The 25,594-nt window shown below is 47.5% G+C and overlaps 1 protein-coding gene across 1 annotated transcript in view; it reads right to left on the minus strand.

The window, feature by feature from the left end:
- The window catches only part of LOC144727244 (ATP-binding cassette sub-family C member 2-like), a 68,642-nt gene that overhangs the window by 19,197 nt on the left and 23,851 nt on the right, over nucleotides 1-25,594 (minus strand). Inside the window, exons 6-21 of the mRNA XM_078605931.1 lie at nucleotides 23,686-23,808; nucleotides 23,337-23,398; nucleotides 22,157-22,367; nucleotides 20,176-20,363; nucleotides 19,235-19,412; nucleotides 16,862-17,116; nucleotides 16,064-16,129; nucleotides 15,481-15,618; nucleotides 13,719-13,865; nucleotides 11,626-11,710; nucleotides 9,887-9,953; nucleotides 7,080-7,206; nucleotides 6,247-6,423; nucleotides 4,734-4,901; nucleotides 3,747-3,945; nucleotides 834-969 (exon numbers count right to left, since the gene is read on the minus strand). Of these exons, the coding sequence (XP_078462057.1) occupies nucleotides 834-969; nucleotides 3,747-3,945; nucleotides 4,734-4,901; nucleotides 6,247-6,423; nucleotides 7,080-7,206; nucleotides 9,887-9,953; nucleotides 11,626-11,710; nucleotides 13,719-13,865; nucleotides 15,481-15,618; nucleotides 16,064-16,129; nucleotides 16,862-17,116; nucleotides 19,235-19,412; nucleotides 20,176-20,363; nucleotides 22,157-22,367; nucleotides 23,337-23,398; nucleotides 23,686-23,808 (2,327 nt within the window). The remainder of the gene's footprint in view (nucleotides 1-833; nucleotides 970-3,746; nucleotides 3,946-4,733; nucleotides 4,902-6,246; nucleotides 6,424-7,079; nucleotides 7,207-9,886; nucleotides 9,954-11,625; nucleotides 11,711-13,718; nucleotides 13,866-15,480; nucleotides 15,619-16,063; nucleotides 16,130-16,861; nucleotides 17,117-19,234; nucleotides 19,413-20,175; nucleotides 20,364-22,156; nucleotides 22,368-23,336; nucleotides 23,399-23,685; nucleotides 23,809-25,594) is intronic.

The raw sequence follows: 25,594 nt of genomic DNA on the forward strand, positions 1-25,594 counted from the left end.
ACGGACCGGTTAAGATAGAACTATCACGTGAACCACAGCGGGAGGAATGAACTCAGGAGTGCCGAGTTCTGAAGTGCAATGCGCTACCCCACAGGACTACGCCATTCCACCCAAAATTATTTTACAACCTCGGTGGAAATTAAATGTGGAAAACAAGCCTCGGAAAATACTGAAGAGTATTTGCGAAATGTCAGTACATGCTGGATATGGTCACAGAGGTACCCCGCACCTCCGCTAAACACGGTTGGCTACGTACGGTGCGGAAGAAGTTCAACATTCATACCGACCGTAGCGATACAATTTGCATTTACATCTCAGGGTGCTTCACAATAGGAAGGTGCTCAAAAAGCCATTGCACAATAAATCCAGCTCAAATTAAAATAACTCAAACAAATTACATTTTATCATTTATTAAAACAATTGTATGCCAGAAGCTTTACTGGAAACCACTTGGAATAGAGTTCCAGATGGAAGGAGCATCGCTCAGACTCAAGACTTTATTATTTCAGCTGGAAATGACCTGTTGAGCTAAACAGCTATAAAATAGTGGCGATGCTCGTAATAAAATAGTGGCAATGTTCATAATAAAATCGTGGGAATGCTCGTAATAGAATAGTGGCAATACTCGTAATAAAAGTGGTGGTGTTCGTAATGAAATAGTGGCGGCGCCTACCAAGGAGCGACCGCATCGAATGGGAGAGAGAAAGAAAGTGATGAGCTATAGTGATGAGAGAGAACGTGATGCGAGAAAATTATGAAATAAAGTGATGAGAATGTGATGAGAGATAAAGTGATGAGAGATAAAAAGTTGCGAGAGGGGAGGGGTCCGTCACCTTTTGCTGCTGGTGCTGACCCGCAGGCGCATGCTGCGCTCTCGCCGGAAGGTGCTGCTCACACTGTCCTCATACGCGTCGTCGCCCTGGGGCTCCGGGTCCGGCTCGTCCGCGATGTCCACCGTTGTCGTGATCACTGAGATGAGAGGGAGCGGGAGGGGGGCGGACGGGGTAGACCAGTTTGTTCTTCACTCATTTTCAGAAGGGGTGGGGCGGCGGAGAGGGGGGCACTTTCACTGATAGGACATCATGAGTGTCAGGGGCCGCCACATTTTAAACCATTGGGGGATTGGCAGCATGATGATGATGGGGGGGGGCAGTGGGTGTTTTCAATATTTGTGTTTTGTCACGGGGGGGGGGGGGCGCACGACAGAGGCCGCACTAAAGGCCTTGCAATGAAGAACCACTGGGGTAGGTCAATAACATGAGGACATTGGGGTTATACGAGGGTCCAGAGTTACACCCTAAATCAATTAAGTAAGAAAGAGAAGGCAGTGGGAAGCAGCTGGGAAAAAGAAAGCAGGGAATAGGCTGAGGAGTTTGAGGAGAGATTTGGTGGAAGATAGCTAGGAGAGAGGAGAGCGAGAGGCAGAGGGGCCAGGGGGGCAGGGATTGGTGGGAAGGAGGAGACGGAGGAGTTTAGAAAAACCTTCTGGAAGGTTCCAGAAAGATCTGTCGAGAAGGAATGCAAAGGGCGTATAACGTGTGCCTGGCACTCTTGAAGAGAGTGAGGGATTTAAAATAAAGCCCTGACTCCCTTTGAAATGGAATAAAAGCTGACAAGTGCAAAAAGAAGCGTGGAGTTGCACATCCACGTGTAGTGACTGTGATTGTCACTGTGTGGTGCCGGGCTTACGAAGCCACAGCGGATAATGTGTTGGCGTTATGTGTAGCCTGCTTACTGGGCATAGTACCAGTCCTAGCGGGGCTTGGGTGAGCGCTGGTCAGCGCAGAGGCACCACATACAGTGTGCGGTGCGGGCTCCCGGTGAGGGAGCGAGACAGAGTGTCAGCCAGACACGGTTATGTTGGGGCATGATACGCTGGTTGACCTGCCGACACGTGACCGGATGATATTGGAGAGGGGCCACCGGTGGACGGGGGCCGCTGGGCGGTCACGTGGTATAAAGGAGCTCTCGGGAGCCTTCGGGAAAGAGCTCGAGAGGTCTGGAAGGTGGGCGGGCGAGAGGCGGAGCCAGCCCCAGCCCAGGCCGATATAACGGGGGCCCCATGAAGGGCTCGGGGTTCTTCGTGTTGCTGGTGATGAAGATCCACGTCGGGTTGAAGAAGCCTCTAGCCACGCGGTCCGGGACCCAGCTCGTGGTCTAGGCCAGGATAGCGAATCGTGTCTAGTTCTGCCGTAGCGTGGGTTAGATGAGCATTCAACACCCAAGTGTAGGTTGTGTTGTGTTATGTTGAGTTACTAAATAAATAGTGTTGCTCCCAAGACAACGTCTGTGACTCAGTTGGACTCACTACACATGCATGGGAATTCAGGTGTGGGCATATATGTTGAACTTCTTTCACACCGTATGTAGCTAGCCATGCTAATCGGAGGTGCGGGGGAAGTACAACAAACTAAACACAATAAACAGTTCTGAAGAAATTAGTTTTCAAACTAGATGATGTAAAAGTGCACAGCTCCAGTGGCTTCCTAATATCGGAAGGGCGTTCCAGGCGGCCAGAGAAGCGTGTCTGAAAGTGACCATCCGCATCGTTAGAGACAGTTCAAGTTCAAGTTCATTTATTAGGTATAGCCCTGTGAGCCATTCGGCTCTTGAATCGGGTGCAACCGCAACAAACAAAACACTAAAGCATGAACAAGAAAACATCTTAAAGTGACTATGTGACTATGTGCAAACAGAAAATCCAAGAAAATACAGCAAAATATTTCAGAAAAAGCACCGTACACCAACACTGTGTGCAAAAATCCCAGTGGGATGCAAGTCAAACAACAACAACCACAAGACAACTTAGATTAAGGCCATCAGTCTAACTCTGTACTACAACAAACAAACATGGCCAAACCAGAAAACTTTTCGAAAATCACCAAAATAAAGACATGAAAGCAATGAAACAGTGAGAGACAGAGAGGAATGCACGGATCAGAGAACGTACGCAAGTAGGTGCATCGTCGTATGGATTGCCGCTGAAAGAAAGAAGGCAAGTTTTGGGTGAGGACACATCCCGAGAACAGGTGATGGCCGGCGGTTGAGACTTAGGATGCGACTGCAGCCAAAAAAGGAGGGAACACAAGAGACTCGCCACTGTGGAGATGGAGCGATGAAAAACAGCTCAGGTGCGGGGACTATGGAGAGATGGTGACAGCTTTGGGGAGACCTTCATCCAGCAGTGAATTGATTAGATGAAGATTGCAGGGCATTGCACACTTTATCAACAAAATATCAAGGACGTTAAGGTCGAATGTGATATAGGAGCCAAATACTCTAAACACGTGATGTTGATTCTAAATGTGGAGGGAAAAACCCGGAGAATAATCCACGCTGCAACAATGAGAGAGAGAGAGACGTGAAAACTCCAAAATATACAAGCATCGGGTTTGGGATCGAACCCACGACCTCATGTATACCTAGCGAGGTTGTTAACATCTCGTCACAATGTTGAAAAGACAAACAATGCCATACCTGTAAACCCTTACGGTTTACCCGTATTATTGTACAGGGAAATTTAGTTTGCAGGTCCATACGGCGTACAGCCTTTTCAATACGGGCAAAAAATTATAATTTGGTCTATTTGTGTTTCTCCTATGTGATGGGACTTTATAGGATGAACGTTGATATTTATATGGGCACGAGGTGACCAATACGGTCTAAATTGGTCATGAATAAGGTAGGCACTGATAAGTGGTTGACAGGAATGCGAAAAAACTACCAAAAAACATGCTTTTACTCACCGCTGTCCAGGTCGGTGGCGTTTTTCTTGTCCCCGTCCTTCTCCTGGGAGTCGTAAATGCGCAGGAATTCGGCGAAAGCTTCGCCATTTATGACAAGTTGCTTGTAGGTGCCCATTTCGGAGACCCGGCCGGCCTGCAGCACCACGATCTGATCCACCATGGACAAGAAGCTCACCGAGTGGGTGACCAGCAGGCGCGTCTGCGGGAAGAGGCGGGCGCGGAGCGGCGGGTGGCAACCGCCGACTTTAGTCGCAAAGCGCACAGCAGCCACTTGAAGCTTACCGTGATTTTTTCTTGTCATCCCAGAGTAATGAGATGCTCAGATTGTCGCGTTCGCACTTGCAAAGAGAGTAAGGCGCACCGTAAACCTGTGCCCGGTCCTAATGAAGTTAGACAAATCTGGTCACACAAGAAAAAACAATGATCCCCCCCCCCGTGTAGTCTTGTACAGACTGTTGGGAGCAAGTGCCTCTCTTAAGGCCGGCACGGCACACGAGTGGGTGGGTGGCCGCCTCCCCACATATACACAAAGATTCCCTTTACACACGAACAACAAAGACAATGATCCCCTGTGTAGCCTTAACATACCGTTGGGGCAAATGCAGTTAGCGAGCACCTATGAAGGCCGGCACGGCACACGAGGGGGTGGGCGGCCAGCACCACGGCCTGGCCAGTTTACTCTCCCCAGCAGTGATGTTTACACACCGCACTAGGTACTCATTTGATGCTGAGTCGACCTAGGGGAGGACAAGGACCGGTTCAGATAATCGTCACCGGTCTCGGCCGTGAGCGGGAATCGAACCTGCATCCTCACACGAACACACACACACAACAACCGGCCCAGAAGACGCACCCCCAACTTTTCTCCTTAAAATACGGGAGGCCAGGGGTGGATGGGTGGGTGGGGAAGAGCGTCTTTACGATCCCTGAAAGCGCAGCTCGCCACGGCCGCCCTCCCAGAGAGAGAGAGAGAGAGCGCTCCCCCACCTTGTCCTTGAGAATCCCGGTGGGCCCGATGACGTGCGTGAAGATGTGCTTCCCCACGTGCGCGTCCACGGCGGACAGCGGGTCGTCCAGCAGGAAGACGTCGGCGTCGCTGTAGACGGCGCGCGCCAGCGACACGCGCTGCTTCTGCCCCCCGGACAGGTTGATCCCCTGCGGGAGCCGTGGAGCAGAGGCGTTGGTCAGTTCCTTTTCATCGCTTTTGAAATGACGGCGAGACGGACGCAAGAGACGGCAGTGACCGTCAGTCGGGTAACGTCCGACGCCGTTGGTTTCTCAACGTGTGTGGGGTCGCGCAAGCGGTTGGGAGAGCTCTAGTTGGCTATAGCGTTGATGAATTGGGCTGCCACAGTGCCGAGATGTTAACTACCTCGCATGGTATACAGGAGGGCGTGGGTTCAATCCCAACCCTGGTGCCTGCTGTATATTTGGAGTTTACATGTTCTCCCTGTGGTCGTGTGGATTTCTCTCCCGGTCTTCCGGTTTTTCCCTCTACATGTAGAATCAAAATGCGTTTAGAGTATTTGGCTGCTGTCAATTTCCATGCGATAAGCCACTTCGTGGAGCTATCATTCGTGGCCAGGTTGCTTCTGAAAAAGAGCTATATAGCTCAGTTGGCCTTACCTGGTAAAATTAAACATTGTTTAGTTCACATAATAGTTGTACCTATGACTGCTGGTCGTGCTTAATGCCCTATTTGTTACTTGTCAATGCAGTTGATCATGTGAGTCCTGAAAAGGATGCACCACCAGATATAATTGTTGGGTTATGGGGAAACTAGTAGCAGCAGATGGAACGTTTATGCCTCTGATGATAATAATATTAAAAGCCGAGATGCCAGGACTAGTTGAATTAGGCCATTAGAGTTTCATGTCGGAGTCTCATGCTTCCGAAATACGCCAAAGCATCTTCAGTCACACATGCAGATACAGAAACCGAGAAAACTAACAGGCACAATCACAGAATAAGAATTTTTGTTGTTCGGCGGATCGGCGATGACAACCGTGAGCATCGTTTGGTCGCTCCGAGCCACTGTGAATGTGGCCAAGAAACTGTGAGGCAGTGAGCGAGGGAGCGGGTGAATGAGCAAACGAGTGGGCGAACGAGTGGGCGAGCAAGTGAGTGAGTGAATGAGCAAGTGAGTGAGTGAATGAGCGAGTGAATGAGCGAGTGAGTGGGTGAGTGAATGAGTGAGCAAATGAGCAAACGAGTGAGCGAGCAAGTGAGTGAGTGAATGAGCAAATGAGCGAACGAGTGAGCGATAAAGTGAGTGAGTGAATGAGCGAGTGAATGAGCAAACGAGTGGGTGAGTGAATGAGCGAGCGAATGAGCGAACGAGTGGGCGAGCAAGTGAGTGAGTGAATGAGCGAATGAGCGAACGAGTGGGCGAACAAGTGAGTGAGTGAATGAGCGAGTGAATGAGTGGGCGAGAAAGTGAGAAGTGAGTGAGCGAGCGGGCGGGCGAGTGAGCGCGCAAGTGAGCAAGCGAGTGTCTCACCTTCTCCCCGATCTCCGTCTGGTCCCCGGCCGGCAGAGCCTTCAGGTCGGCACTGAGGGCACAGGCGTCGATGACTCGCGCGTAGCGCTCCGGCTCGAGCGGCAAGCCGAACAGCACGTTCTGCTGCAGCGTGCAGTTCTGGATCCATGCCTGCTGCGGCACGTACGCCACCGAGCCCTGCAACAACGACACCCCCCCGTGTAGCCTTTGACGGACTTTTGGGCAAAGTGCTGCTAGCGAGTAGCACCTGTGAAGGGCGGCCACCCGCCACACGAGGTGAGTGGGTAGCCAGCATCACGGCTGCTGCCTTTGACTCACCAGTGCTGATGTTTACACACCGCACCAGGTACTGATTTAAGGGTGAGTCGACCTAGAGGAGGCCCAGGACAAATTCAGATATTCGTCACCGATCTTGTCCTTGAGTGGGAATCGAACTTGGGTTACCTAGGTTTGTAGCGCACTGCACTAACCACTGTGCCAACACTCCCATACACAAGCGTACAGTATCTGCATTTTAATGTGTGAATCAAGATACAAAGAGAACGCGTGCATGATGAATTTACATCTGTTGCCTTATCTGGATCATTAAAATTAAGACTTTGTCCTCCTGAACCAGCTCAAGAACTTCCTAAATCGACCTTATCTCTCTCCTCACTTCTCATTTTACCGTACACACATATTAATTTCTGCTTATTTCAACTTCACCCTCGTAACGATGCGTAACACTGCCACAGCACGTATAGATTCGAAGCAAATCGTTGTAAAGTCACCCAGTGCCGCTCACACGGCACGGCGTCCTGTCGACGCGGTGCGCCCGTGCCGGTCGACCGCACCTTCATTGCGACGGTGCCCTGCAGCTTTTCCATCTCTCCGAGCGTGGCTGCAATGAGCGAAGACTTTCCCGCGCCCACCTGTCCCACCACGGCGACGAGGCTGCCCACCGGCACCTCCACCGACACGCTGCCCATTCCACAGCACACACGGAGAGCACAACATCTCGAGATTACACTCAGCACTTGTGGTGCTGGTGCACAAGCACAAAGATCAGGAATTGATTTGGCACACCATCCCCTTCTGGGTCAATAAAGTAAGGTACCACTTTAAGGGGACGTCATCAGGGGTTATCCTATGGGGCTCTGGAGAGACTGCTCCCCATCATGGAATTGTGGTGGCCTCAAGGGGGCCACGACGGTGCAGAGACAGTGGCGTGTGTGGGGTGGTACTGTAGGCGTGGAGCACGGGTGTCGCCGTGAAGGGGGTCGCACCAGGACGTGACCGGGAGGTGAACCCGAGGGGACACGTGACCGGACAAGAGGGGGCAGGGGGGTCCCAGTCGGGGGTGAGAGGATCACGTGATGGAGATCAAGAGTCCCCACGAGGGTTCTGGAAAGGAAGGGTGGCCAGGGGTGGAGCCAGCCAGGCCAGGGGAGATATAAGCGGGGTCCCGGGAGGGAAGGCCCGGGGTATGAAGTCGCCATCCTCGATCCTCGGTCTCCACGTGTGGACCAGGCAGCCCATTGGCTGTACGGGTCCGGTGATACAATAGCCCGCAAGTATTAGAGTAGTTAGCCGTGGTGGTCACCACCCTATGTTACAATCCTGTTTAGGAGTTACCCGTTGTGTTAAATAAAGGTGTTGCCTCCAAGTACAAGTCTGTGTATAATTTGCGCACTGCAGAATTATGGAATGTGTAACAGAGCCGTGGTGAAAATAAATATAATAGGCTTTACTCTTTCTGGCAATCAAACACCCGTGTTAGACAAGAGAACACCAAAAGGCGAACAGTACAAAGACAATACAAGTATCAAAGCACTGATAGATCGGGTTGAGCAGTTATATCTATGATAATTGGTTTTTTACCCTTTCATCTGGCAACAAAACTGACACCTTTTTTACAAGGAGTCATGTTTGCATTGACCACAATACCTGCAGTCGGAATGCAAACAAAAAACATAACTCTGATAATGTATGCACTGTCCTTGAAATTGATTGGTCCACACCCGAGACAGCTTTCTTTAGAGCCTAGTCTCTCATGGTGTTGGACCAGATGACGCCAAAACATGACTCCTTGTAAAAAAGGTGTCAGTTTTATTGCCAGAAAAAAGGGTAAACAACCAATTATCATATTTTGCTACTGGCAAATGAGGTTCCAATGGTATAAATGCTTACCCCGAGCTCTCATACTCTGATGGTGCATTGTCTTTGAGTTGTGCGCCTTTTGGCGTCATCTGGTCCAACACCATGAGAGACTAGGCTCTAAAGAAAGCTGTCTCGGGTGTGGACAAATCAATTTCAAGGACAGTGCATATCATTATCAGAGCTATGTTTTTTGTTTGCATTCCAACTGCAGGTATTGTGGTCAATGCAAAATATGACTCCTTGTAAAAAAAAGGTGTCAGTTTTGTTGCAAGATAAAAGGGTAAAAAAAAATTTAATCATATTTTGCTACTGGCAAATGAGGTTCCAATGGTGTAAATCAGTTATATCTATTGAACCTTTTTGCCAAAACATAAGAAGAGGCTTTACTCTTCCTGGAAATAAAACAGGAGGTGTTAAGATGCTCAAACAACCAATAGATACCTATTGCAAAGCATCAAGTCTGCATTAGCCACACATACCTGTGGCAAAACATGCAAACAAACATGTTCTGATAATATTTGCATTGTCTTTGAAACTGAATGGCCCACACCAGAGACAGCCTTCTTTATGGCCTAGTCTCGCCAGTGTTAGACCAGAGAACGCTAAAAGGCGAACAGGACAAAGGCAATGCAAGTTGAGCAGTTATATCTATTGGACCTTTTTTGCCAGGAAAAAAAATAAGAAAAGAGAAGAATAGGCTTAACCCTTCCTGGAAATAAAACAAGAGTTGGGTTAAGATATTCCAAACACCAAAGAGATACCTATTGCGATAGAGTCACTCGTGAAGATGAACGCTGTCCAATGCCCCCTTGTACAAAGGGACACTACAACCTGGGTTCACACTTTGGTAAACGGTGGGAGTTGTGGCCACAGGCGGTGAGTGCCCTGCGCTCAACAGCTCCCAACGACGAGACTTCAAATGTAAGATTGGGCGACATCCAAACCGGTCCTGGAACCTCAACTTTATCGAGCACACTCGAGCAGAATGATGAGGCACTGCGTGGTGAAACTGGTCCAGAGTGTTGCTTTGTCTTGAAGCAATGCAGCTGAAATAATGCACTCAGCAGGTCCACGTGGGGCTAATGGGTTGTGCAAAATTACTTTTCTTTATAATAAAACACAACGCAAGCAGCCGTCCTCAGGTGATAAACAGGTCTGTCGAGACTCTGTCTTCTCGACAGACCTGTTCTTAATAAAATAATGATAATTATTTTATTATGTTTTATTTTATTATTATTTTATTATTTCCATTCTATGTGACTTTACCGAAAGAACCAAGAAGAGACATGAATTGTCTGCTTAATTATTTTGTAATGTATATTGTCCAAAAGGACAACTCATGATTATTTTAGAATGATTAAGTATGGTCAAACAATGCAGCAGTGGACTGACAATTAGCTGTGGATTATTTTGATTTCAGACACGCAAATCCACTTGCTACAGCCAGTGAAGAGTGTACAAGCGTAATCAGCAAGCAGCGCGTGAGAATTACCAAACTTACTCATTCAGGGTCGCTTCTTCTCCCTTGTCCCAGGTAAATGAGGCATTTTCTATCAGAATGGCAGACTCTGTGGACACACGTAACCGTAACATACTAAACAATGCAATATTTATTCAATTTTTTTTCAATTTTTAAAAAATGTTTTTCTTTGAAAGATAATACTTCTCCAACCCAGCACACTGAAGTATTGTACGTATGCCAACTTTGCTAATCGGAGGGGTGGGGGAAGCACAACAGACCAAACACAAAAAAATTGTTCTAAAGAAATGCGTTGTCATTCGAGATGATTTCATAGTGCATAGCTCCAGTGGCTTTCTAATATTGCCAAACACTCCCAGGAATTGCCAGTTTCGTTGTCGTGGCCCACAACTTCGCGACAGTGGCTCAACTCTTGGGTTTAAGTACCTAGCAGATGAGATTTTTAAAAAAACTCCCAAGAAGCGTTTGGTGAACATCCCAATGGACTTTCCTGAAAAATAACTCTTGCGACTCGGTTTCAAGCTTAATTCCTGTCGTACGTGAGAACTATTATATTTTCGGCTAGCCGTCAGCAACTGGCACTAAGCGTGGTGAAGTATGGTCAAATGACCACCCATGTCCAACAACGTGGGGAGGCCTTAATCCAGCAGTGGATTGACCAAGGGCTGTGTAATTATTTTGTACTACTTTTACCGTATAAACTCAGCGTGTGTCGCGCGTTTTGACACTTGCTGCACAGATGTGTGGTTCAAGCCCAGCAGCCACCCCTAATTAATACTGTTAGTTTATTGACCATAAATACTCTGCACCACCTACATCAAAGTGAACATTAAAGATCCTGTGGCATGAGTCAACAAAGAGCAGGCCATGTCTGCCGGTGTAATGGTCCAAACGTAATCAATTACAAATTACTAACAAAATCCCCATAGAGGCAACATTGGCCAATACTGGTAGACTAATGGTAGACTAATTCCAACTTGCAGGCCAGTGCTGCATGGACCATGTGTCGCACAGAGACAGCTGCCACCAGGGGGGTCCCCGAGGTTAGATTGCAGCAAGACATTGAAACTATTGAAATACAATGTAATGTAAGACGATTTGAGTTGGCGAGGAATTTAAGCAAGCACCGTATAAATGTAACTAATTACATCCTTACCCAAGAGCCTTGGTGATTTGCCCGTTAGTGACGGAGCCATTATCACATTATAACCAGAATCAGAAAAAACGGTTCTAGATGTGAAGCTTTCGTGACTGCAAGGATTCATACTCTTAGGTTTTTTCGGTAAAATCACGTAGGTAAAAATAAATAATAAAATAAAAATAATAGAAATAATAGAAATAAGATTATAAATCACGACACCGGGTAAAAACAACAACATGTGCACCTATTGTTTTCTTTTAGCCCCGCCCCCCAACACGTTCCATTCATTGGCTACCACATTCAGATAAGTCCCTCCCCCCTCCTCCCCCCTTAACTTGTATTTAAGAGCTTGTATCTTGGAATTTTGGGGGATCTTTGTCTTTTTCTTGTCTTTTATGTAGGTGTCGGGTCCTGTGTATCCTCATCTTTGCGTGCACATTGTCTGCGGAACGCCCATCCGTGTGCTCCGATTGTAAACAAGCCAACAAGTTCTCCGTTGCTGGTGGTCCGCGTGTGTGCGTGTGTCCCACACCTTCTCGTGTGCACCACTGCCCCCAGTCACTGTCAGCCTCCCAAGTTGGGTGTTCAGAGGGTGGAGTTGGCAGAGGCCCCAACTCACTCAGATTGCTGTCGTAGGTAACGGCCGATGTGTCCAGTTCATCGTTGCTCAGGAACTTCTTCACACGTTTGGTTGACACGCTCGCCTGCACGGTTGTGAGACAGAATTGGGATTATTGTTGTTGTTGTTGTTTTTAACACAATGCACCAAAATAGAGTTTTTTTTATACCCATCATCACCCAACACGGCCAATTAGTATGGTTTGTCACGTAAACACAATGTGCCAACTAGTTACGAGTTCAGGACACCGGTTGTGTGTTGGAGAGTAAACCCACAAAATGTACATTTCGAGGACTGCACTGCGTTTCACGAGTAATTACAACCAGCCTCATCAGGTAACAGCCAGAATTGTGGAGAAATCCTCCTGTTTCAGTCTTAAATAGACGGAGGATAAATGTGATGTCATCACTTGTGAGCCAATCAGATGCGAGGACCAGAGGGTGAGGTTAATGTAGTCATATAAATTACAATGGATATCCATTATTGATTGGGTTATTCACAGTTAATCAACCACAACAAACCTCTATCAATGAAAATATTTGTCACGAAAGACGAAGCATTAAACAATGTACCAACGTGAGAACATCGATGTTGAGAATAGCTTTGACTATCAGCGATGAGCTGAAAGTGTGATTATCTTCACCGATCATTGTGCAATAGTTAGAGCAAGAAGGGTTAATTGAATAAAGTGGAAACTGGGAGGAGGGGAGGGTGGCAGGTGTAGCACACAGCAGTGGAGAGATTGGCTGGTGAGAAAGGAGGAGAGTCGATTTAGACAGCGATGAAATATTCCGCTGCACGGGAAAAAAGAAGGCCTCACGAAAACGTTGGTGGAGCGCGCCTTTCTGGAAATTTATGGAACCTTTTTTTGCCAGTATCAAAGTATGAAAAAGAAGAATAGTTTTAGCTTTTGTTACCCTTTCTGACTTTATTCCTTTCAAAATGTATCTATGTGGTGTTTGAACATCTTATGGGCCGTCCATAAATGACGTCACGTGATTTTGGACAATTTTTGACCCCCCCCCCCCTCGTCACACGGCGTCACAAAAAGTCAGACCCCCTCAAATATGAGGTCACAAAGCTCTGCCCCCCCCCAAAATAAAACATTCTTCAAATCGCTTTAAACTATTGTCATTGTAGTGTGTATTTAATGTGGCGCTGCACTCTGATGTTGTAGAAGAAAACATTTATTATAAAGTCTATTTAATTAAGTGGAACGTGTTGTCTATATTTAATTAAAGTTGCGCATTTTGATGTGGCGTCACATTTATCATCCCCCCCCCCCCTCGTCACACATCGTCACAAATGTCTGACCACCCCCCCCCCCCTAGGTGCGTGACGTCATTTATGGACGGCCCCTTAACGCCTATTTTATTTCCAATCAGGGTAAACCTATTTTTCTTTTTCTGGCGATTTTTTTTAACGGGAAAATATGGAAACGTGAGAAGAAACATTAAAAAGGAAATTTGACCAATTTTGTAACTTACATCAGCAGTGAAACAATGATGCACGTTTCTTAAATCCCCCCCAACTCGTCCACCCACAAGTATGAATGGGTACAACCACTATTGTTCGAGCAGCAGGTCGTGCGTGGTGCGGTAAAGTGTCGCCACCTCTTCCAAGACGTCTGGCCGGTGTAGACAAGTCGGCCAAATACTCGGGAGAAAGGCCCTTTCGAGCTACCTCTCATGGAGGCCTCTCTTGCTAGCGGTGATGTGAGCAAGCAATTTTAGGGCTGCACCTTTACCTGTTTTAATAACGATTCGTATACCTGGAGCAGGCTCGCGAAGGACGTTATTGGGCAGTTGGAGGGCAGTCACCCTCCAAAGAACAAAGGAGGGCAGAGGAGCGATGCTCACAACAATGAGCGGAGAACCGGGCAGATACAACGCAGCGAGTTGGCACAGTGGAGAGCACAGCCGGTGCATCTGCCAGTCATCTCATCCAGTCAACCCCACGACAGCTGAGTCTGTTCCGTGACCTCCTGTAACACTTCACGTGGCGTCAAGGTGCAACTAGCGTGGCACAAGTGCCGTGGTGACATCACCGCCACTTAGTGGCCAGCGGCGGTTGTTGTTGTTGTTGTTATTTACCTGCACGATGTAAGAGATGAGCATGGGCAGCATGACAAGGGGGAAGCGCAGTACGTTGAACAGGGAGATGGAGGTGAAGACCTTCTGGGCGTCCAGGACGTTGTCCTTGCTCACGGCCACGAACACACCGAAGCTGGCCAGCGACACCTGCATGTGCCAGCGTAGTGGGAGAGCATTGACGGTGTCAGCTTTGTTGCCAGATAGAAGGGTAAAAAAAACAATTATCATATTTTTTAGTGGCAAATGAGGTTCCAATGGTGTAAATGCTTACCCCGAGCTCTCATACTCTGATGGTGCATTGTCCTTGAGTTGTGCGCCTTTTGGCGTCATCTGGTCCAACACCATGTGAGACTAGGCTCTGAGGAAAGCTGTCTCGGGTGTGGACCAATCAACTTCAAGGACAGTGCATATATTATCAGAGTTATGTTTTTTGTTTGCATTATGGCTGCAGGTATTGTGGTCTATGCAAACATGACTCCTTGCAAAAAAGGTGTCAGTTTTGTTGCCAGATAGAAGGGTAAAAAAAAACAATTATTGACGGAGTTGTCGTGAGGAGAGAGGGTGGCCACGGGTCTCTGGATTTTGTTCGAGGTTTAGAATAACGAACACGAGTCTTGAGTGGGCTTTCACGGCCAATGTCATATATAATGCACTTTTGTTTGGGGTTAGATCGCGTTAATATATAAAGGAATGAAACAGGAGGATTTCTCCACAAATATGGCTGCCGCCTCATGCTAGTTGTAATCAATGGCGAAACGTCGTACTCAGAATGTAAATGTTGTGGCTTTGCTCTCCAACACACCGGTTAGTGCTGTACTAGTAACGAATTGGCACGTTCTGTTTACTTGGCACACCTTACTCATTGGCTCTATCGGGTGGTGGTGGGTTTAACGACACATTTTTTATATTTACGCGATCTAACCCAAAAAAACTGTATTACGGACGAGTCTTGAGATAACGAGTAGAACAATTAAGGGCTACAGTCCCACTGTTATGGATGGCGCTGCCGCCACTGTGGCGGTGTGACGGTTGGCCCTTTGGGACTCGAGATCTCCCAGTTGAAACAATCGGCAAGTTTCTTAAAATCGCCCTTTTGGCTTTTTGTGCACCCCAGACGGTGTAGACCGGTGCCCCGCCGTGAGCCGATCTGCAGGTCGCGTACGATGGGGTAGAGTGTGGTGTATGTCCCCCCTCTTCCAAGAGGTTCTGGCCAGCGTGGAAGAGGAGGATAAAATAAAATACCCTCTAGAGGGGCTCTACAGAGCTCCCTCTCGTGCAGTGGGTCTTAATCTTTACTGCAGCCTTGCACCCCTTTGGTTCTCAATCGGTAAACATTTTTTTAATGTTAATAAATACATAGGTTTGGTGAAACAAAGTATTTGTACTTATGTGCCGTGTTTAATTTGTGTTTTCGATTATTTACCTTCTAAAAATATCTGGACATGTCTCGCACCCCCAGAAAGGGCATCTCGCATCCCCAGGGGGTACAGCGTGCACCCCAGGTTAAGAACCACTGCTCTAGTGGATGTCCCTTTTACCAGCAGCAGCGCGAGCAAGCGACTGCAGGGATATGGCTATGGTTATGGCTATAAGGGTAAAAGCTATGATTACGGGTCTAGCATTACAACTACAAGTGTAGGGTTAACCCTAGAAGTAAATGGTCACGACTGCAGGTGGGATACGACTACGGCGTTAAGGCTGCACGCGCTGTGGGGATATTGCCGCAGGTCAAGGGTTAACAGCTGGGAAGGGGAGAACTCACGAAGAAGGGCGTACAGGTGTACGAGAAGATCGACACGGCGTTCAGGTAGGAGAAGCTGCGCATCACTTTCAGTTCCCTGTTGCGGATGTCGCCAATCTTCTGCTCAAACGACGTCTCCCACGCGAAGTACTTTAGGATCTGAGATGGGACGCACAAGCACCATGTCGGCGACGCGAGCGGCGGTAACGTCGTGCGCGGCGGATGGGTGCACGTGGTGGCTTCGCAGACCGATCTCTTCAGTCCGTCGAGTCTAAATTTCGATTTAAAGCTTTCGTGACTGCAGGGATTCATCTTCTTGGTTCTTTCGGTAAAGTCACGTAGAAGGGAAATAATAAAATAATAAAAATAAAACATAATAAAATACAATTCTCACGACGTTTCGGCCACAACGCAAGCACGGCTGCTTGCGTTGTGGCCAAAACGTCGTGAGAATTGTATTTTATTATGTTTTATTTTTATTATTTTATTATTTCCCTTCTACGTGACTTTACCGAAAGAACCAAGAAGATCCGTCGAGTCTCTCTGTTTAAATCCACGCGTCTCAAGACATGCCTGCACTTGAACGCCTTTTCTTGGTACCCACCTTGATTCCGTTCAAGATCTCGTTCATAAGTTTAATGCGCTTGTCTTTTTCGTTCATGTTTTTCACCTGAAACAGAAACAACAATAAAAAAAAATTAATAAATAGTTCACCGTTTCAACAAATAGCAACTACTGAGATAGCAACTGGTGTTCGACTGCGGAGACACTCGGCCCAATTTCATGACGTGGTTTTTTTGGCCATCGTTCAGCAACCGTTTGGTTGCTGAATGACGGCCATTTGTGAGGAACAGCCACACCATACACACGCACACATGTGCAGTGCGTAGAGTAGAACCTCTCATTACGACCACCCCTGTTTTCGACGAGCCTCCATAGAGCCCAATGTGCAATGTATAGTAGTGTAGTGTATAGTAGTGTAGTGTATAGTGTAGTGTATAGTGTAGTGTATAGTGTAGTGTATAGTGTAGTGTATAGTAGTGTAGTGTATAGTAGTGTATAGTGTATAGTAGTGTATAGTGTATAGTAGTGTAGTGTATAGTAGTCTAGTGTATAGTGTAGTGTATAGTGTAGTGTATAGTAGTGTAGTGTATAGTGTAGTGTATAGTAATGTAGTGCCTCCATAGAGCCCAATGTGTTTGCTTACCGAACATTCCTCTGTACAGTAAATATTAATTAATGCATTTATCAACCATGTTTCTTTTAACATGATGTGTGTATAATGTTGTTAGTATCGTAATATAGTCATATCCATTGTATAAACATCATAAAGTACGTTTGTTTGGGCGTTAAACTGATCGTTACGGAACGTCGACTGCTCAGCCGCCGGTGCGTCCCGGACCTGTAGGGCGCGTGAGCGCGTAGCGAGCACGGCGTTGAACGGAATGAGCAGCACCATGACCGCGAAGCCGGCCATGACGGAGGGGCCAAGCTCGATCCACAGGAACACGAGCGAGATGACGATCTGCAGCGGCGCCGACCACAGCAGGTGCATGAACGAGGCCACGTCCATGAAGCGCTGCGCGTCGGCCGACATCAGGTTGACGGTCTCGCCGATCGTGGAGTCCTTGCGCGCCGCGTTGGACATGATGAGGGACTGCGCAAGCGGCAGACGAGCGGCAGAGACCAAGGCGATCGTTGTTAGTGGCGCACACGCACAGACACGCGCGCACGTTCAAGTTCAAGTTCATTTATTAGGTATAGCCCTGTGAGCCATTCGGATCTTGAAACAGGTGCAACCGCAACAATCAAAAAACAAAAACATGAACAAAAAACATCTTAAAGTTAATATTTGACTATGTGCAAACAGAAAATCCAAGAAAAGACTGCAAAATATTGCAGAAAAAAACACCGTACACCAACGCTGTGTGCAAAAATCCCAGTGGGATGCAAGTCAAACAACAACAACAACCACAAGACAACTTAGATTAAGGCCATCAGTCTAACTCTGTACTACAACAAACAAATGTGGCTAAACCAATACACTTTTCGAAATCACCAAAATAAAGCCATGAAACCAATGAAACAGTGATCATAGGAACTGTGACGGAATTTTCACAATAAATGGCATAAACAACATGTACTACCAAAACCCTGCAGCCATAGCTGCTGGCTGCATGCATGAGTCACTCCACAACAGTAGGAGCATCAATCGGAGTATTATAATATTTCAATGCAACTTTATCACCTCGACCTACTCAACTTGGTCAAATGCATCCGAGGGTGGAAGTGAAACTATTCAAACTAAAATTTGTATTTTTTATTTTACCAAGTAAGGCCCACTGAGCTATATAGCTCTTATTCAGAATTGACCTGGCCACTAATGATTGCGCAACGAAGTGGCTTATCACGTGGAGATTTAGAGCAGCCAAATACTCCAAATGCACGTTTCTAAGTGTGGAGTGAAAACCCGGAGGATACGGAGAAAAATCCACGCGACCACGGGGAGAGAAACATACAAACTCCAAATATGAAGGCGTCAGGCTCGGGATCGAACCCACGACCACCCGTACACCAGGCGAGGCAGTTAAAATCTCGCCATCGTGGCTCCCATTGGCCGGAACGAACCGGAACGCCGTGGTGGAAGTGAAAATCTGAACCTGACTGCGTTCCCGAAGGAAACAATAACAAGTGTCGTTGTGGCGGAGTAGTCCATATATCTATATATGTAAATCGCAAGTGTATGTCAGTCACCCTCTGGATCTTCAAAACGATACCTGGGAGAACATACATACAATTGCGTAACAATTCTGCGAATATGCATAGCAAATATAAAAAAAATAGCTTTTTTAATGCACCGCTGAAACAGGCAAAAAATGTTTAATGTAGAAGTCAATAATATCGGACCTTTCCTGCCAGTATCAAAGTATAATAATTGGTTTTACCACTGTGGAACTATGCACTGTTAAATCTAGAAAGAAAACGAATTTCTTTAGAACTGCTTTTGTGTATTTAGTTTGTTGTCCTTCCTCCGCACGTGCGACCAGCACAGTTGGCTACGTACGGTGCGAAAGAAGTTCAACATACATACAAATGTAATGCGAGCATAAACAGGGTGGTTACTGGCCCCTGCGCCAATCACACAGAGCGTGTGGGAGGAGCCACTGCTCAACTCGGCTCCAATGGGAGACGAGGTGAACGGGGGGTGGAGACGGGGGCAGTACGGGAAGGAGGAGTTAGGGTCACGTGATGGGAAGGATATAGGGAGAGAGCCGGAAGAGATCGGGAGTTGGAACGGAGCGAGAATAGGGGAATCCACGCTGGGCAGTGGGGGAGATGGCGCCATCTGCCACGTGGTGGTGCGTGGGGTAGATGGGCTAGCAGAGTGTGAGGGCTAGCAGGGTGTGCGGGGCACACGTGGCTAGTGAGTGACTAGCAGAGTGTGCGGGGCACACGTGGTTAGTGAGTGACTAGCCGAGTGTGCGGGGCACACGTGGCTAGTGAGTGACTAGCAGAGTGTGTGGGGCACACAGAGCGAGCGGTGTGGCTGGCGGCGTGTGCGGGGCACACGGAGAGAGCGGAGCGGCCACACGGAGCGTGCGCGGGGCGCGCGCGGAGTCTGCGCAGGTCCGGCCGAGGACCAGCGGGGTGCGATACGAAGAACCTAAATAAACGACACAGCGGAGACCAAGAAAGCCTGACAGAGTCGTTTATTACACAAACACAGACATGTACATAAATGACGCGTGAAACGAAACTGGAGCGCGTGCAGCACCTTTTTGTAGACGGCGCCGATGACGGCGGTGCGCACCCGCATCCCGAACAGGAAGCAGCGCTGGAAGTACTGCTGCAGCAGCAGCGACTGCACGAGTGCCGTGACGAACAGCAGGATGGCGTAGAAGTATCCTTTCCACTCCATCACGTTCTGGTCCTCCGTGAACCCGATCAGCAACCTGCAACGTCGAGCACAGCACAGCCAAGGCAGTCAACGGAGATGCCCTTTTCTCTCGCAGTTCACAAGCGTTCAAAAATAATGTCGTCTATCATTGATAGTAATAAAAATGCCTTGTATGTGTGTATGTTGAACTTATTTCGTGCCGTTCGTAGCCAACCATGCTAATCGGAGGTGCGGATTAAATGCAAACCAGCGAATTAGAAAAACACTTAATTGCATTGCGCAATTCGGCAATTGTCAGTTTTGTTCTTTCATGAAGACTAAACGAATATTTGCAATCACGTGCAACAATGCAATCACACTCTGTGGGTTGACAACCTGCGTTGTGCATCTAAGATCTGGACACAGTTGTTACTTCCCACGATCAGAATGGGCAGCTCAGCTCAGTCTGAGCGCACGTGTTTCATTTATTACTCTTGGCATTTCTATACATGTGGCAAACCGGTATTAACCATTTGTTGTAGCTTTTTTTCATTTCCTGCTTTTCCGAAGAGCACGGTTGGCTACGCACGGTGTGAAAGAAGTTCAATGTACGCCAGAGGTCGCAAACGAGTTTTGATTCTTTACCCGTACCCGTACCCGACCGCACCAGGGTCGCAAACGGCTACCCGTACCCGCACCCGGCCGGGTACGGGTAGCCAGTTATCGGGTAGGGTACGGGTATCGGGTACCCGGTTGCGACCTCTGATGTACGCACACACGCACGTACTAACAATGCGCAATCACCGATGCAAAACGACTCCTCACGGAAGCCGACGTACTTGAGGATCTGCGGGCTCACGAAGGTCAGCAGGTCGTAGATGAGCTTAAAGATTCCCGACTCGAGCAGGACCCAGCCGTACGTGAAGAACAGGGCGCGCAGGAGGGACGGGTCCAACTTTCCTCGCTTGTCGCTCTTCTTTTTCTTCTTGTCGCTCTTCTTCTTGTCGCCGTCCTTTTGGATAGGCTCCTGTGGCAGCATTCAGGGCACATCCGATGAGTACGGTTAGCCACGTGCGGTGCGAAAGAAGTTCAACATACAGTCTGTTCTCCTATAACGTGGTAGTAGTTGCATTCCTGAAGAACACAGCGTAATGGAAAAATCGCGTTATGATACATTTTATTGGATATAGAGGAGTAAAGCACAGTCTGCGATAACACGTGAGATGCGTAACGCAGGCTGAACAAATACAGAGACGCGTGGGTAGCGTCTAGAAGCATCCAGCAGCATCCCGCCTTGTGTGATGCTACGCCGAGGCAGCCGTACAACCGCTTATTCCTCCTCGCGCAATGTAGTTCTGGTCACTCCATCGCGTTCTATCCAATTAGCATCCGCGTTATAAAAAATGTGTTCCCTCATACATTAATTGCGTTAAATTCATTTCACATCCGCATTATAAAAGATGTCTTCCCTCATACGTCCATTGGGTTATATCCAATTCCCATCCACGTTATAGAAAATATGTTCACTCATATATTCATCGCGTTATATTCAATTCATATCTGCATTACAAAAATGTGTTCCCTCATACGTTTATCACGTTATATCCAATTGACATCTGCATTATAAAAAATGTGTTCCCTCATAAATTCATCGTGTTATAGCCAATTCACATCCACATTATAAAAATGTGTTCCCTCATATGTTTATCGCGTTATATCCAATTGACATCCGGGTTATGAAAATGTGTTCCCTCATTAATTTGTAGTGGTATAGTGCTGGCTGCTGGCGTAAAAGGGTAACTGCAGTGTACGGCAGTACTCGCGTCAGCAGGCCACGATAGACACGAGAGGGGACATCTAAAGGGGATAGGTCATAGAGGAGCCCATCGGGAACCCGCGAGATGGTTCCAGAAGGGGGGCGTGGCCAAGGCGGAGCCACGCTGGGAGTATAAGAGGGGACCCTGAGCGGGAGCTCGGGGCTTTTGCTGGAAGTGGAATCCCCGTCGTGCTGCTCAAGATCATCGTGTGTGTTACCCCGATGGTGATTGGTAAATAAAAGTGCCTCCAGTTATTTCTGTCTCCGATCTGAGTCACTACACATTCATCGCGTTATATCCAATTCGCGTCATGAAAATAACATGCAGCGTTTTAGGAGAACGCACTGTACAAACGTACATCCTCGACAGGAGGAGCAGCACCAAAGCTACAAGTTGGTGGTCCTCTTGACAACCACCACGAGATATGGTTTTAACAGTAGTGTAAAAAGGACTATAAAAATGTAAATGCGATTTCAAATTATTTTATTTTAAATTTAATTAGAGCAGGGACGTAATACAGGTAGGAACAACAGTGCCACACTGCCCACCAGGGATTATTTGTCTGTCGTGCATAGCCCCTCCCAAACATGTAGTACGCTCCCGGATTGGTTGAAGTGCGTCATGTGACCGCGAGCTTTCTGTCGTGCACGAATGCGCTGTCCAACCAAGTTCCTACCTGCCCACTCTAAAGGAACGTGTTTTTGAAAAGAGGTACTGCTATTAGAGCTGTCGTGGCTGAATTTTGCGAAGCCGGAGTGCCCCGACAGCGATAAATGCTCAAGACCGTGAGCGTAACGACGATGACGTGATTCGGGCAAGAGCAGCCGCGATATATAATCGCCTATGTGCAACCGTTCGAGACAAATCAAATATTGGGGGGGGGGGGGGGTCCCCAATAATGTTGTTACTACGCCACTGCCCTGCGGGGTCATCGACGGATGGCCCCGCTGGTTATCGACGAAGCTTGCGACGCACGCGCCTCCTGCTCAAGTCCCCTCCTCACCATGGCCAGCGCCTCGGTGCTCTTGCCCATGCCGTTGGCGGCGAGGGAGGGCGAAGCGGCGAGCTCCCGCTGCTGTTTCTTCCGTGCCCGCTCCAGCTCCAGCTCCCAGTTGCGGTCGAAGTCGGAGAATATCCGCTCGGCTGTGTCCTCCTCGTTGAGCCCCCAGAGGTCTTCCACCTCCAGCGGCTTCTTGTACCCACGGTACACCATGCTAGGCCACAGGTGGACTCGGTTACACAAAACAAAGGGTAAAGGTGCAGCCCTGCAATATCCCGCTCGCACCGCTGCTGGCGGAAAGGGCTTCCACTTCGAAGGAGCTCTTGAGGGCATGTTGGTCTACTCCACGCGGCGGGCCAGATGTCTTTGAAGAGGTGGGAGTTACCCACACTTTACCCCACCACACGCGACCTGCCGATCGACTAACTGCAGTGAACCCATTTAAACTGCTGAGGATTCCGGACCGAGACGGGAGGATTCTTAAAAGCTTGCCCACTATATTCTTGGTTCTTTCGGTAAAGTCAAGTAGAAGGGAAATAATAAAATAATATAAATATAAAACAAAACAAAATTCTCATGACGTTTCGAATGCAACACAAGCAATCATCATCAGGTGTGAAATCCACGGTAAGAGATTTTAATTAAATTTTTTCAAATGTGACCACGGGGAGATAATTCAAACTCCAAATGTACAGGCGTCAGGGTCGGGGTGGAATCCACGGCCTCCTGCGTACCGGGCGAGATAGTTAACATCTCACCACTGCGTCGCCCCAGGTGTTATCGCCATTTAACGAGTTCTTACATGTGGGAGGAAACCGGAGCAGCACCCAGATAAAATGCAATCAGGCGAGGGGGCAACACACTATCCCATACAGACGTAGCAACTAATCGCCACGTTTTGTTTACGTGACAAACCTTACTAATCGATCGTGTTGGGTGGTGGCGGGTTCAGTAACACATTTATATTTACGAGATCTAACCCGAAAAAAACTTATTATGGATATTGGTCGCGAAAGCATATTACGTCTTAAACCGTCTACTGTGTCTTGTATGGTGCTTTGAGGTCTTTGATGAACAAAATTCTTATTTTTAGCATTGTTCCCTCAATGTCCCCCATCAATTTCTGAGGAAGAGGTGCAGAGGCCGGGTGAGCATTGCGATGAGCGCACAACCAATTGCTCACCTGTCAAACCAGGTGAACGTGATCTGGTTAAGGAAAGAGGCGTTTTCTTCTGGACTCGGTTTCTGCAAGGTACAATCAATCGCTTTGATTGACATTTAAGGCATTCACTTTTGTTTTCATTAAATAACATCAACTATTAATGCGACGTGACTTTAGAAACAACATTAGGGCAGTGATTTATACAAATATCGTTAACAATTCTGTGCAAATTTCACAATGCTTGGAATTATAATCTATGCTGAATGCACGTTCCATCAGACGGTTGCCCTCTTTTTCGCTCAAGGATGTCTCATCAACACCGATGGAATGAACCGTGGGGATCTTCGTAACACTCGCGAGAGTGACTCACCATGCCAGAATCGTCGATCGCTCCGTGGTCCTTGGGCAGGTCAGCGAAACCAGACATCACGAGACAGCTGAGCTGCAGTCCGAACGAGATGTAGAAGAGGCTCAAGCGAGCTACGTCCCCGTGCTGGGGAGACGATGGTAAACATGCTCATGTCAATAATAATAACATACAAATAATAATAAACATGCTCATATCAACAATAACGATGATAATGATTCGTTTTGGTAGAATGCCCGTATGCTTTACACCATAACTCGCGTCGGCATCTCACATTTGAAAGGCCACCCGCATTGGTAGCGGTCCATGTGCGGCAGAAGGTTGACTCAGCACGTGGCCTTTTGGCGTTCTCTGGTCTGACACTGGTGAGACTAGGCCCTAAAGAAGGTTGTTTATGTGGTAGACCAATCAGTTTCAAAGACAGTACAAATGTTATCAGCGCATGCTTGATTGCATGTTCACCACAAGTACGTGTGGTTAATGCAGACTGGATTCCTTGCAAAAGGTTTTTATTTGGTGTTTGAACATCTTAACAATTGTTTTATTGCCAGGAAGGGTAAAACCAATTCTTATTTTTTCATACTGGACATTAGTTTCCCAAGCTGAGAAATGTTCACACAATTGCGCGTGGACAACCAACGCTCACATCAGGCCTCTACTGAGGTCACCACTCGCGTGACGGACAATTCGGGCTTGATTCACATGTCTTTTAAACGTTTTAAATATTTGACCTGGATTAATCCCTTGAGATGGAACATCTCGTGTGCAGGGGTGTCCAGGGTGTCAAGTGACGCGCAAACACACACAAATAGCAAGCACGTAATGTTGTGTATACAACCTTTATGAATCTACAACATGCGCAGTGGACATTAATTCGGTGTCGAATATATTTACAGAGTGGTTTCCAGAGAAGGATCAAGACAGCCAGGGCTGTCAGTACGAATGAACATCACACATTGACAACGGTAATGATGATGATGATGATGACGATGTAATGAACCACGACAGCTTGATTACTGGGTAATGAATGCGTTTGACATTGAGCCACTGTGTCATGTCACTGGGTTCGTTGCAATCTCATCAGAGAAACAGACCCGCCAAATTAGCAAAAAGAACATTGTCACAACATCCATGTTCTCATAGAAAACATAAAAAAAAATAATAGGTAAAATGTTTTCAGAAATGCAAAAAAAAGAATTCAATATATTTTGCTTTACTTGTTCAAGTTACCAGTTAAAGTCAAACAAAAAGTATCCCAGCTCACCTTCAACAACCTCCCTAGGCGCATGCACTGTGATGTGTGTTTTTCTACAGTTGTAACTCTCCAACAATGTATTAGTCTCGCAGCACTGGCTTCCAGTTTTGCACAGGATTGAATTCCTATTGCTAACCAACAAAGCTCTGAACCACCTTGCCCCAGCCTACATCGGAGACATGCTGCACCCATGAGTTCCCTCAAGGCCTCATGCAGATCTCCTCTGCGTTCCCAGGGCACAGAGGCGTTGGTCGATGTGGCCCACAGACTCTGGAAATCTCTTCCACGAGATCTCACGATTTCCCCGAGCCCGTGCACATTTTGCATGGCCCGTGTTACATTGTATTCGTGCAGTGCCCTTTGTTCAACCTTCAATGTATTGAGCAAATGAGTTTGTGGTATTTAATTTCATTAATATACCAATTCTTAGTTTTAGTTTCCTGAGTCAGCGTCATGCTGAGTGTGTGTTGTGTCTTGTACGGTGCTTTGAGATCTTCGATGACAGGTGCTTTACACGTTGTATAACACTGGTCAACACTTTTTCTGGCATAAGATATTCCAACGGATTTAAGGTAATTGTGGGGTGCTGATTCCAAATCTGGCATCAGTTTTTGTCTATCACATCAGGTTTTTGAGATATCAAATATTGCATTTTCA

The sequence above is a fragment of the Lampetra planeri genome, chromosome 25 (genome assembly GCF_965212315.1).
Source record: "Lampetra planeri chromosome 25, kcLamPlan1.2.h2, whole genome shotgun sequence".
NCBI classification, from domain to species: domain Eukaryota; kingdom Metazoa; phylum Chordata; class Hyperoartia; order Petromyzontiformes; family Petromyzontidae; genus Lampetra; species Lampetra planeri.